The sequence below is a fragment of the Panthera leo genome, chromosome B3 (genome assembly GCF_018350215.1).
Source record: "Panthera leo isolate Ple1 chromosome B3, P.leo_Ple1_pat1.1, whole genome shotgun sequence".
In the NCBI taxonomy this organism is placed as follows: domain Eukaryota; kingdom Metazoa; phylum Chordata; class Mammalia; order Carnivora; family Felidae; genus Panthera; species Panthera leo.
The window spans coordinates 11,858,050-11,871,886 of NC_056684.1; the positions used below are offsets into that span (position 1 = coordinate 11,858,050).

A 13,837-nucleotide genomic window follows, 5' to 3' on the forward strand; every position below is an offset into this window, starting at 1 on the left:
AGAAAACGAAAGAAATCAGTATTACTATTCATCCTTCCAAATCTTCTTTTTTACTTTTAATTTTATAACCAAAGTATAAAACAAACAGGAAAGTTAAAAGAGAATTATAAATACCAGTGGATTAAAAAAAAATCCTAAATCTTAAAAATCTGAATTATTTGGAGGCTACTTTATAAACATTAATTGAGAAACTTTTGATTTTAGATTATATCTTTGAACTATAACAATAAGCCACAGATCGATTTCTAGTGAATAAGAGTTGGAACTCCAGCAAATTCTCACTTAACTGATGTCAAATTGGTGTTCTTCAGGGAAAGGACCAGGGAAAAAGAGAGGCCCAACAATCAAAATATCTGGGGTTCAGGTTAATGTGAAATCCATTATACAACATGAGGAAGAGTTTGAGATGCTGCATAAATCTATCCCCGTGGACCCTGAAGAAAAAAAAAAGTGAGTCTATCCTGTGCACACTCATGAGTGGTTGTGTTGTAAGAAAGTGGATTTGGGGTTAAGTCATGGATTGTCAGGTCATGCTTTCACTGTCTTTTGTAAAATGCATCAGGATACTTTGTGTCCCAAATTTGAAAGGGCCCCCCTCTCATGTCCTCCTGTTTTTGAAATCCCTCTAGATACTGCTTAACCTGTCGAGTGAAAGCTGCACATTTCGATGTCGAGTGGGGGGTAGAGGATGATTCACGTTTACTCCTGGGAATTTATGAGCATGGCTATGGAAACTGGGAGTTAATTAAAACGGATCCAGAGCTTAAGTTAACTGACAAAGTAAGTAAATCTGTGATGCTGGAGATTTCCAGATTTGTTGAATAATACATATTTTTTGATAACTTATTTTTAACTATTTTCTGGGGGGTGGGGGATCAAATTCGAAATTAGTACAGTAGTAAATTCCTGGGATTTCTTTGTTTTGGGGAATATTACCATCTTTGGTGGACTGGGGCACTGTTACATAGATGAAGATAATAGCCAGGTGAGATTTTGGGGAAATCACAGGAGAAATCTTAAAATTCTAATTCTTCTTGAAGGTACATCAAATGTCATTGCAACAAATACCAGGGTAAGATTATTAGTAATACAAGGATTCTTCGGCCTTAATTGTTGGCCGCCTGTTTAAAACTGTATTTGAAGCAGTCGTATTTCCATTCTGCACACAGAGTGAGCCACACCTTGGTGTTTTTTGTAATGGGATTAAACCTTGGCTGTACGTCTCCCACAAAATCGAGCCTCCCACCCTACCCGTTGCAGTCAGGCTACCAGACAGTGAGGCCGTGCTCAGAGCTGTAAGCAGGGAAAGCTGACTGGCTCAAACTTTAGTAGGACGCGCTCCACGTTGTGCTCCTGGCAGGGCTTTTCCTGGCACGTCAAACAATGCTCATCCCACGTGTGGTGTTCTGAGAGGGTGACAGCACCCTGCCATAAGCACTGAGACCAAATCCAGTCTGGCCCGAGAGGTCCCACCGTGGTAGCAGGGACGGACCACGTCCTGGCATAGCTCAGTGCTCTCCGGCAATGCTCTAAGAAGCATTTTCAATCTAAAACGAAGCTTTAACCTAGCTCCAGGGATTCCCTGCTCCTGGAAGGAGGAAATCCACGACGGCTGGGATGCTCTAGCAGATGAAGCCAACAAGCCCCTCCTACCTGAGTTGTTCTACCCTGTTAACAGCACAGGTAGGAGCCAGTGGGAGAGCTGGATTTCTCCATCCCATTTTGTAAAACGAGAACGGCTCATGAGGGATTTTCAGTGACCGGGAGCCATGGACGTGAGATAGGATCTGAGGTTTTATCTGTATTTCGGGTGGTTGGGGAGGGAAAGGACTGCTCAGTTCTTTGTTGTTTCTGTGTATCTGGATCCACTAACCGGGACATGGGTGGTGGCGGGTGCTTCTCTTCCTTTCCTGTTGAAGATTCTGCCCGTGGAGACGGATAAAAAGCCGCAGGGGAAGCAGCTGCAGACCCGGGCGGACTACTTGCTGAAGCTGCTCAGGAAGAGTCTGGAGAAGAAGGGGGCTGTGACGGGCGGGGAAGAGGTGAGTGGGGCAGCCGACCGGGCATCCTTCAGCGGGCCGAGGCTCCAACCCTGCAGAATTAGGTAGGAGAAGGGATGCTTGCCCTCTCCAGGAGGCACATTCCATAGTCAGGTGTTGCTTTTGAGGGTGCAATAATGATGTTTTGGTTGGTAATAATAGAAAAGTTCATTCGGTAATTGACCTAAACATCTTGGCACCTTTCTTACAAGCCCACTGTCCTCCAGTATTGCCTCAAAACAGTCCTCACCTCTCCCAGCCCCACTCCAGACATATGCTTTTACTGTTTCTTTATGCTGCTTCCTCAATTTTGGAACAGGGTGCCGGTTGTTGTATGAGTACCACCAGGTTTACCTGGTGTAGCTAACTCTGGGCTGCTTGAATGATGGGTCCCGTAGGTCTAATGGATGGTTAATGGATTCGGTGGATTCAGAAACTGGCCTTCAGTTAGGACTGCCTTAGCTGCAGAATACCAGGTGAAGAATACCAGCAGAGTTGCCAGTGAACTCATCTAAACCTTAATCTGCTTTTATTTTCCCAATTTTTCATTTCAAATGAGAATCACAGTGAGGAGGAGAGAGGTTACATTTGGTACTAGCAGCCTTTGTGGGTGCTGGTTCCTAGTCCTCTGAGAGCTCTGCCGTTTGCATTCGTTTCCCTGTATTATAAACAAAACAAATTTTATATAAAGTCACATTTCATTTCTGATCATTTTTAATGTTATAGTGTCATAAGTAGTGCCATTCTCCAGATAGCATGTTGAGTATGAAGTGTACATTAGGTTCTGGAGGGACAGATTAAGTCATGTTTATACTTGTAGATTTCTGAACCATGTTGGAGTGGATCCATATTTTAACCTTTTTCCTAGTATTTAGATAGAGTGTACTTCTCGATTTTCAAATGTCACTGTTATGTCTCACATTAAATTTATTGGTATTTTTGTGCATAAAGGTGCTTTTCCTTCTTCTGTATTCTATCTTTAGTGTGAATTCCAAATACTGGAATCCATAGGTCCAAGGATGTGGAGGCTTTTATGTGGCATAGGGACCTGTATAGGGCCTACACGACTGTTCTCCTTTTTTTTCCCCCAGGTAGAATAAGTTGCATGCTTTGAATTGCCTTTGAATCTTCTTGTTTGAATTGTATGACTGCTCCTGCTCCGAAGAGTCCTAATGTTACCTGGTCATGCTTTTTAAGGGACTTGATTTGTGGTTTTAACATCATTTTCTCTCTCTTCCAGGCCAAATTAAAGAAGCGGAAGCCTCGAGTAAAGAAAGAAAACAAAGAGCCCAGGCTGAAAGATGAGCATGGGATTGAGTTTTCATCACCTAGACACTCAGACAATCCATCGGAAGAGGGAGAAGTAAAGGTATGTGGCTGGATTTCAGTTGACAGTTTGCTTGTAGGCTACATTTATTTTGCCAACTGGTATATATAAAACCATTCAAGATGTGTTTGGTTTATATGCAGAGTCAATAAAGTGAAAATAGAATCTATATGTCTTTGCTTAACCCGTGAGAGGGGAATCGGTTCATTTAAGTCGGCCATTGCAGAGTCCTAGATAGTGGAAGTAAATGAAGGGACCCGTGCAAGGTGAAGTGATAAATGGCACATGACACCAAGCCTTGCGGTGAGAAAGGTTAGGGAGTGGTAGGGACTGTGGCTCACCAGGGGCCTTGTGCCTGATGCTGAGGGGCAGCGGCTCTGCTGTTCAGTGCGTCGTGGGCTAACAGAACGCTTCTGTGGGTCAGGTTTGGCCCGGGGCCTGGCAGCTTGTGAGACCTCTGGCCTGAGCAAACTGAAAAATTGGTAGCATTTGGTGTGTTGTTTCAGGGAGTAACAACTTTATGGGATTTTATGTCGTTTCCCTTTGGGTGTGATGGCACTTTGAGATTAGCTCCAAGAGGATCAGCAGTGAGTGCAGAAAGTGGCATGGGTTTGTCATGCATACGCGAATTCAAAAACTAACAACCTTGACAGTTACTAGGTGGCGGGTATATAACATCTCTGGGCCTCAGTTTTTTCTGTCTGTAAAATGGGAATGATAATGCCTCTGGTTGAAGGGTTGCTGTGAGAATTAGAGAGATGTGAGTCAAGAGCATCTGCGGCTCCAGGCTTAACTGGTTATTTATCATTGGGGAGTTTAGAGTTGTGTGAGTGCATGCATTAAGGCTGTAAGCGTGAAAACAAGCTTCCAAGTGTAGATGTAGTGATGAACCAATGCAGACGGTTGCTCCTCTCTCTAGAAAGTAGGCGAGTAGATACAAAGTTTGTGGCTAAAGCTCATAGCCCTGTTTGTTTTCTAGGATGATGGCTTAGAAAAAAGTCCAATGAAAAAGAAACAGAAGAAGAAAGAGAACAAGGAGAACAAGGAGAAACAAATGAGTTCTAGGAAAGACAAAGAAGGGGACAAGGAGAGGAAGAAGTCAAAAGATAAGAAAGAGAAGGTATCAGTGTCCTTCTACTTACTGAGATACCCACAGCCTCTGAAATTTCTTCTAGGATTTAGAATGGGGTTTGAGGGTCCGGAAATCATCGTCTCTTTATGGGCACATCTAAGAAGGAAGGGTGGGGTTGTCAGGGGGATGCTCGCACCTCCTCTTACAGAGAGGGGAATGTGCAGTTTGGGTTTTTTTTTTTTTTTTTTAATATAGAAGGCCTTTGATCTCTCATAACATTTCAGAGGGGAAGTTTTGAATGACATAGGACAGGTGAGAGAAATCTGCATTCACAGGTAATGACTTGAAATATGTTCTTACGTTCATGGTAGAAGAATATAATCCATAGATGAATTTGAATATTTGACGGGTTTAGGAGTTGAACCAAATATATCCAATGAAGTGTTTAGAGTAGAAATGGATGAAAAACGCTGCTATTCTAGAACCTTTGCTTTGGGAGTTTTAAGAAGTTAATTCTAAACCACAGACTTCTGGTAGAGTGTTGCTTGTATGCTTGCTGACTTCTGATGAAATTATTTTGTAATTCACTCTTAATCATTAAAACATACAAACAAATATCTACTATAATCCCATCATCCAGTGATCTCTGTAGTAGATTTCTTGATGAGTCCCTTTTGAACTTTTGTTTTATACGGATGAGTATAAAATGAAGATCAACTCAGACTCTTTGGGTAGTCCTTTCTCCCAAATTCAGCAGTACATCAGAAACAACATTCCAAGTGAATAAGTGTTAAAATCACTTTGAATAAAGAAGGTTCTGTTTGGTTATATATCTTGGAAGCAATTTAAGCTTCCCATATTGAAATCACTTTGAAATTTTTTATGTTAGGAAAACCTGTGCCAGATACCTTTGCATCTGTGCTCCCGCAGAAAGATACTCAGTTTTTTTTTTTTTAAGTGAAACATTTCCAAAATAAAAGCACGAGGAACAGTGTACCAAACATCCACTCATCCACCACCCATGTATAACTGTTACCAACATTTTTTCATGTTTATTCCAAGTGCCTTTTGTTTGGCTGGTGTATTTTGTGTTTTGTGCACACCTTACCGGCACTGTTGAAGCCCCCTCCATTCCTTCTACCTGATTTCCTGACTCTGCCTTCCTGTTTTTTCCTCTCATGGTTTGAAACCTTCCTATCTGTGTTTTTATACTTTTACCATGTATTAAAGAATCGTAAACAAAGCATACTATTAGGTTTTCAAATGTTCATACGTGAAGTCAGTGTATAAGTATGTATATCCATCCTTCTGCATCCTTTCATGGATAAATGAGATTTATCCATGTGGATTTGTGTGCATTTCAGTCATTTACAGTACTAAAGTTAATACAGATTTCTTGATCAAAGTGTATGTTCATAAGCTCTTAATAAAAGTTGCTACATGATACTTTACAAGAGCTTTGGCAATTTATAATCTTAGCCTGTTGATGACGTTTTTGTGCATTTTATGGTGAGGGGATAGAAGCCAAAATAGCATTGTTCTGAAGCTGAAGTTATAATTGGTTTTTTGGAGAAAGAAATGGAAATGATGTGTGATTAAGCCATTTGTTAATTGTGTAGATTTGATTACATGGTGTTTCTGAAGACTTCATCTTACCCTTTTTATAAACTGAGTCCGTCACATTTCCCCACTGGAGTGATGTGACATAGGTAAGAAGTCCAGCTTACAAGGCAGGATTGCACAAATGACAATGATTCCTTGTAACTCTTTTTTAAAAGCCTAAAGGTGGTGATGCCAAATCTTCAAGTAAATCAAAGCGATCTCAGGGTCCTGTCCATATTACAGCAGGAAGTGAGCCTGTCCCCATTGGAGAGGATGAGGACGATGATCTGGACCAGGAGACATTCAGCATAGTAAGTCTTAAAATTGAGGGGTGCTGGTGTGTTTGGCCACAGTGCTTGCCGTGGCTCCGTCTTTCTCAGGTCAGCCACACAACCGCAGTTGGCCTGAGTGTTTGCATATTACTTTGGAACACATTGCTTCTACTGTCTGAAGACCTTTTGCTCTGGAACAGGCTGGAAGGAAGAGATTTTCTTACTCACTCTCTGGGGAGAGAGTTTGGGGGATCGATTTCATATCTTGTGCTCCCACTCAGAAAGGCTGCAAGCGGCCCTTAGAGGCATTTGGGAAACCCTAGTGTTAACTGAGGTAACATTTCCTAAATACTTTCTGTGTGCCAGCCCCTGGAGTTAACCTACTGTGTTGCAAAGGGGACTGTTTCTGTCACTGCAGACTTTACATTTGAGTGGGGGAGATAGTCAGATAGGCACATAGATTGTGCTTGTGCTACTGTGATGGGGACGTGCGGGAGGGACAGCAGATTCTCTGAAGATCCTGTGAGAAGGGGAGCGGACCCAGGCAGAGGCTATTGGGAAGGCATGTTTAAGGAGGTGATGTTCAAATTGGGTTCTGAAGGAAGAGGAAGAAGTCACAGGAGACGAGGGCAGAGAAGAACGTGCCAGGGCAAGGCAGCAGCATGCACAAAGGCTGTGTGACAGAACTGCCTATGGTGCAGTAAGGGGGTTACAGAAGGCCACTGTGGCTTGTGTGGTGAGAACAAGGGGACAGCATGACATGAGACGCGGCCGGGGTCCTGGCTGAGTGCACTGGAGCAGTGGTGAGCCTGGTGTTACCTTCCATGCTCTATACTGCGGTGCTAGGGGCTAAGTCACGGCCCAGGTCTCATGTGGGATTGAAAACAGTCCAGTGTGTCCTTAAGGGCGACCGTAGCCCCTCACCGGAGCTGCAGGTTCTTCACTGGACTGTGTGCTCCATGAGTCCCCTCACCTCCTCTGCCCAACCTTGCATAAATCACAGCTCGCTAGAGCAGTTAATTCAGTCTCAAAGAGAACCTGGTCTTCCAAATCTCAAAATACTCCTGCTGTGTGGCAGCAGAGGGTAGGATACTGACCTCATCCTGTAAGGTAGTCTTCTCATTACTCCTGTCTCTGTGTTCCCCCCAAATCTATACACACATATCTATTTTTTATTCTTCCTTCTCATTTATCTTACTCCTCTGTTACTGTTCTGCCCTGAGCTCTCTGATGGGGACTACTTTCTTATGTCAAGTACACTTAGGTGTAAGAAGTGTATCTGAAGAAGTATCTCTAAAGTAAAAGATACATCAGTATTTGAGTATTTAAGCTATCTGAAAGGGGTAAGTTCACTGTACAGCCAGCCATCTGATCTGTATCCTGGTTTGTCCTTAGCCCAGTATTTCTGAGAGGAAACCCCAGCTAGTGCTTCTGTGTACCATTTTCGTTTTCAGAATGATCTTACATATTGGCTCTTTTAATCGTGCTAAGGATTATGAAATCCTTAAAAAATGTAGAAAAATGTAAAGAATACGAGAGACATTGATACAGGTACCTTGAAGCCTTGTCAAATGTGAGTTTTTAAGACTGAGGGTAAAGTTGAAGTCCCTGGTGTTTCTGACTCTAAACCCACACCTCTCCTTTCTTACCTCCCCAGGAATAAGGGTGGTTTTAGGTCCAGTTGTCATTCTTGTGCTTGGTTTGAGAGTTTTAGGACTTTTGTTTGTCTATAAAGACCATAATGGGTCACATAAACAGCCAGGCACTGTTTGTGTGCATTTAGGTCTTTTTCTCCACAACAATCTTATGAGGTAGGTAGTTATCTCCACTCTACTTACTAAAAAATAAGGTAAAGAGAGTCACATAAGTTGTCCAGTGTCACCACAGTTAAGATGTGGCACAGAGGTTTGACCCAGACAGTTGGGCATGAATGCCTGGGTTCTTAACTGTTCTACTGCACAGCCTCCTAAGTTCCATACGCAGCACATTATCTTGCTCTCCATATTCAAAGACTTGATATAAATGCCACGCTGTGTATGTCATGTAACTTGATTTTCCTCTCTCAGCATCTCTATTTTTTGAGGTTTATCCATGTTAGTAGTTTAAACTTTTGGGGCGCCTGGCTGGCTTAGTTGGTGTAGCATGCAACTCTCGATCTCGTGGTCTAGAGTTCAGGTCCCACGTTGGATGTAGAGCTTGCTTAACAAAAAAATTAAAAATTAAAATAATTTTTTTCGTATTATTCTGTATTAAGACTTCTATAATTCATGGTTTCTCCTGTAGATGAACCTTGAGGTTTTCCAAATGTTTACTACTAAAAATAGCAAAATTGTTTTAAATATTTTATTAAAAAAATTTTTTTAATGTTTATTTATTTTTGAGAGACACAGAGACAGAATGCGAGTGGGTTAGGGGCAAAGAGGGAGGGAGACACGAATCCGAAGTAGATTCCAGGCTCTGAGCTGTCAGTACAGAGCCTGACGCGGGGCTTGAACTCACGAGCTGCGAGATCATGACCTGAGCCGAAGTTGGATGCTCAACCAACTGAGCCACCCAGGCACCCCAAAAAATGTAAATATTTTCATTTACACATGTAAACGTTTCTCTAGTTCTGGGTCTTCCTAGGGCTTGCATGCACACCCATCACTTTCCTAGGTACTGTTGAATTAACCTTGAAAGCAATTATGGAGATTTATACACTCCTTTTCACAGTGAACTTGAGTTCCAGTTGCTTCCCAGTCTTAGAAACACTTGGTAATTTCTGACTTCCTAATTTTTGCTTATCTGAGAACTATGAACTATTGATCAGTGGCATGGGTGAACACTTGTTTTCGTATCTGTTAGGCATTCATGTTTCTAATGAATTGCCTGTGCATTTCCTTTGCCTATTTTAGGGTAATTTGTTTGTTCTTACCTTTTCTATAGTGCCCTTTATACATTCATGATTTATTTGTTACTCATAACAGTTGTTCTAGGTATCTTCCAGGTTGTGGTACACTTTTCTATTTTGTGTCCTTTTTCTTAAAATTGAGGTATAACTCTGAAAAGTAAACAGAAGGAATTATCACAGAGTGATAGAAGTTTGTGGGGTTTTCATCATTCTGAAATGTCATGATCTTGTGCCTTAGTAGTTTGTTGTGCCAAGTATCTAAGCCATTGACAACCATTCTCTATGTGTCCGAAAAAGTTTTCTTGAATTATTTTGTGGTAATTTCCTCCTAATTCTTGGTTTTAACTTTATGGAACTTTCTGTTTTGGATATTGAACTCTTGGGATGGTTCCCAATATTACTACCTTTTTTATTTTCCATTTCTGCTTTTTAGATTCTACTTTCTAGGAGATGCCCTTCACTTTATCTCACATTATGTCTTTTCTACTTCTTTTTTTCTTTTTTTTTTTGAGAGAGAGCACAAGTGGGGGAGAGAGGCAGAGGAAGGGAGAGAAAGAATCTTAAGCAGGCTCCACACCCTGCACGGCTTAATGCGGGGCTCAATCCCATGATCATAAGATCTTGACCTGAGCCGAAATCAAGAGTTGGATACTTAACCGACTGAGCCACCCGGGCATGCCTCACATTATTTCTTTCAGGCTTTTTACTTCTCTTGTCATGTTTTATTTCCCAGATCTCCCCCCTACCCCCACCCCCACCCCTTCATGGTTCTCTTGAATGTTTTTATATTTCTGTTGAATTTGTTTTCCATCATTCATGTTAGATATTTTTTCAAATGGCTTGGTTATCATTGTCTGCACACATATTTAGGAGTAGGGGCCTAGCCATCTGACGTGGGTGGAGCCTGATCAACTTTGAGTGCTCACCATGGGTGATGTGGTAGGGCTGCTGCCTTGGGAGGCTTCCAGTGTGTAGTTCCTCCTCTTAGATGGTCAGATTTTGTGGAGAAGAATCCTCCCATCTCCTGAGTGGAGGGCGAAGGCCTGGCTGTCTTCATTCTGGAGTCTGGGAGGCAGAAGGCCAGGTGATGGCTCATCTAGTGTGCATATGTCCATATGCTCCTGTTTCAGTGCGGCAGCCTTGCCTCTTGGCTGTGCCCACGTAGCCCAGTTCAGAGACCTTTCCTTCTTACTCTCCAGAGAATAACTTCCACATCTTTTGCTGGGCAGAGTTGGAGATTTGGGCGTCTCTTGTGACTCTGGGTATCAGTTACTTCTAAGCATTGTTGAAAAGACCCAATTCTTAGTTTTCACCCTCTCCTACTTGCAGAGGTGTCTAGAGAGACTCTGGGGGGAATTTTGTAGTATAAACCAGGTTGGTTCGCCTGTTAGGTCTGTTGAGTGATTTCCCTTGCTGCCAATATTTTGTGGCTCTTGTTTTCTCTCTCACTTTCCCTTGTCTTTATGGGCTTATCTCTTTTTAAGACCCTCCCTTTACTGTTGTGTTAGTGGAGTTGGGCAGGAGGAGAAAATCATTCTGGTGTTTAGCCCACCATCTTTATCTGGAAGCTACCCACGTAGTTCCTTATAAGCCTGAAGGACTTGTAAATATTTTATCCTGCAGTTTTAGATAGTTTAGATGGTGGTGAGAAGTTTCTAGGTTAGGTCTGTAATTTCGCTTCTCCTCGGATCTTCATAATGGACTTAAGAGGCATTATCATGCCCCTGTTGCAGGTGAGGAAACAGAAGCATTTTGAGCTGTAATAAAGGAAAGGTGTAGAGGTCTTCACTCTAAGAGATGCTGTTGGGACCTGCACCTCAGGTTTTCCTGACTTAATACTTACACTTGTTCCCCTGACTCTAACCCATTCCTCCTCTAGGGTAACATGGCGTGAGAGTGGGCCGGGTTTTCTCTGGGAATTTAGGGCACAGGAACCAAAGACAAGGTGTCTTTGCTGCAAGTGTTTTATATCTCTACTCTGTTGGCCTGTTCCAGTGCAAAGAGAGGATGAGGCCCGTGAAAAAGGCACTGAAACAGCTGGACAAACCTGACAAGGGGCTCAATGTGCAGGAACAGCTGGAGCATACCCGAAATTGCCTGCTGAAAATCGGAGACCGGATAGCCGAGTGCCTTAAAGCCTACTCAGACCAGGAGCACATCAAACTGTGGAGGAGGTGAGTGGCCTTGGTCTCAGAATGCCTTGTTTGATTTGACAGTGTATGGGGGGGGGAGGGGGGGGGCGGAATCTGTTCTTGTTTTATAAAGGGTGACATAACCACCTAATGAAAATCTTTCCCCCAATAAAAATCATCTATTGGCAACATACCTGCAGGCTTCAATTTCATTTTCCTGCAATAGGTCATTCCACTGAGACCAGTCTTTGAAATAGGTAGGATGATGTCATTATTTTACAAGAGAACAGCAGGAGTACCGAATTTGCTGGCCTATTCTCAGAACAAGGACTTGGTCTGTAAGCCTGGAAGGGATAAAAATCATCTGGTCTCACTACTTCACCCACCTCAGGTTGCTAGTCAGATATAAAAACTATTTGATCAGTTCTTTACTAACACACGAGGTGAAGCAAAGGTTAAAATCACCAGAACTGTGATTTCTCTATCCTGATAATTAAAAAGAACGCTAGTAGTCATTTGTATTAATACAGTTTAATACAGAACTTCAGTTTTTAAGGCATATCATGGCTCGTATATATTCATTTATGTATTCACTTAACGATATTTTACAAAAACAACTGGAGTGTCTTCCTCAAAAATCATTGTAACACTGAGTCTCTAAAATCCACAGTCTTTGAACTCCTATACTTCATGGTTAATATAATTATTTAGGTATAATATGCCCAATCTCAGTGGATTGGTTTTGAGTGAAAAATAGATTTAAGAAAACTTCGCCATGATGCTATCTGTAGCATGCTTCACAGCCATTAAAAAGATATTAAGCTTCAAATGTTACTTTTATTCCCCTTTATGCTGTTAACCAGCTTCTTCCTATACCTAGCTAGCCTCTGGGATGTATTTCTACCCAACTTAATCTCTGTTGGAAGATAACAAAAGGTCATCCTAGTACATAGTCTGTGAAGCTAGGATTCCTCCCGTGACCTGGGGCCTATCTGTGTTTAATTGTGCCAGGTACTGTGGTCCTGGCTAACAGTAGTTCGTAAGAAGGTCTTTGTCCACTCAGAAGAGACGGCCCTTGATGAAGTGGTGATTGTGAGACCATGTGTGTGGTAGGTGTTCGAGAAGGAGGAAGGGCCTGCAGAAGAGCAGTCGGAGGAAACTCTCTGAGAGGCAGGCGAGTGGGCATGGGCAGGGTGGACTTGCTCAGATGAGGAGAGTTTTCCGGCTTTGGCGAAGGCTTCAAAGTGAGACAGTGAGAAGGGGGGCTGGGAGGTTTTTAGGGTTTAAAGGCAGTTTGTTAAGACCACTGATGGCTTTGCACCTGATGCAGCAGGTTTACTACTTAGGGAACCCGTGGTTCCTGTGGGTGGCGTGACCTGGTGAAACTCTTCTCTTCAGTGTGTGGAGAGAGGGGAGACTCCTTTTCCAGCTCACTGCCAGTACCCCTGCCTCCTTGTTCTAGACACCTGTTTTGCCCAGCACTCTCCTGTTCACTGTAATGCCTTGCTGGGGTAGATGGGGTGGAATTACAGTGGAGGCGCCCCTTGGGAGTTTTCAGGAAGAAAGGATAGACTTTGTGGTGACAGCTGGGAGGAGAAGGGGCAGGAGCACGGAGATGCCCGAGTGTATGGAGGTCTCCACCTGGAAGATGGTAATGACGGGTTGGGTGGCAGAATCCAGGAAGTGCAGAACGTGGAGGAAGACTCCAGGGCTTTCCTGAGTGCCAGTGAAATAAGGGATTTTAGCTCGGAAACAGAGCCTTCGTCTCCAGACTCCTCAGTCAAACTCTGTGGACACGGCATCTGAAGGAGTGTTAATGAAACACAGACCTGAAAGAATGTTTCTGTTATTTAATTTCTACACTTGGAGAGTATCCCTTGCAGAATTCAGTAGCTTGCCATCCATAAAGAGAATAAAAAGTTATTTTAAAATTCTGTAATTTACTAGAACTATTATTTTTTTTTTTTAGGAACCTATGGATTTTTGTTTCCAAGTTTACAGAATTTGATGCTCGAAAATTGCATAAATTGTACAAGATGGCTCATAAGAAAAGATCTCAAGAAGAGGAGGTAAAATACAAATTTAATCCTAATTCGTACTAACAGATAAAAGCCAGTTTTGCACAGAGCCAATTCCTTAGTTACTGTTTTTCCCTGGGGAGATGGTCACGGAATGATACTTTTGGTGCTAGAAGGGTCCCTCGTTCTCCGCCCTCCCCTCACAGACGGATGTTCAGGTCCACCACAGCCCTGCCTCCCTGTACTGTGTGCTCCTATGCCATATTAGCTCTGCGCTTTCTCAGCACACTGCACTGGTAGTGAAAGTGACAGACTCGGTGGCTGAAATAGCCAATCTGTTAGAACCAAAGAGTGTTAAAATTCTGACAAGGTGTTGTTACCTGCATTCTTTTTTTTAATTTTATTTTTGAGAGAGAGCAAGAGAGCGAGAGAGAGAGTGAGGGAGGGAGGGAGGGTAAGGGGCAGAAAGAGAAGTAGACACAGAG

General features: G+C 42.7%; 1 protein-coding gene across 5 annotated transcripts in view; it reads left to right on the forward strand.

The window, feature by feature from the left end:
- CHD2 (chromodomain helicase DNA binding protein 2) overlaps positions 1-13,837 on the forward strand; it is a 122,715-nt gene that overhangs the window by 91,963 nt on the left and 16,915 nt on the right. For 4 of the 5 annotated variants that reach the window (XM_042941085.1, XM_042941084.1, XM_042941086.1 and 1 more), the window contains 8 exons: positions 312-450; positions 630-780; positions 1,920-2,042; positions 3,280-3,408; positions 4,346-4,486; positions 6,217-6,351; positions 11,198-11,376; positions 13,304-13,403. In XM_042941085.1, coding sequence (XP_042797019.1) covers positions 312-450; positions 630-780; positions 1,920-2,042; positions 3,280-3,408; positions 4,346-4,486; positions 6,217-6,351; positions 11,198-11,376; positions 13,304-13,403 — 1,097 coding nt within the window. The remainder of the gene's footprint in view (positions 1-311; positions 451-629; positions 781-1,919; positions 2,043-3,279; positions 3,409-4,345; positions 4,487-6,216; positions 6,352-11,197; positions 11,377-13,303; positions 13,404-13,837) is intronic. The other variant, XM_042941087.1, reaches the window with a different exon arrangement.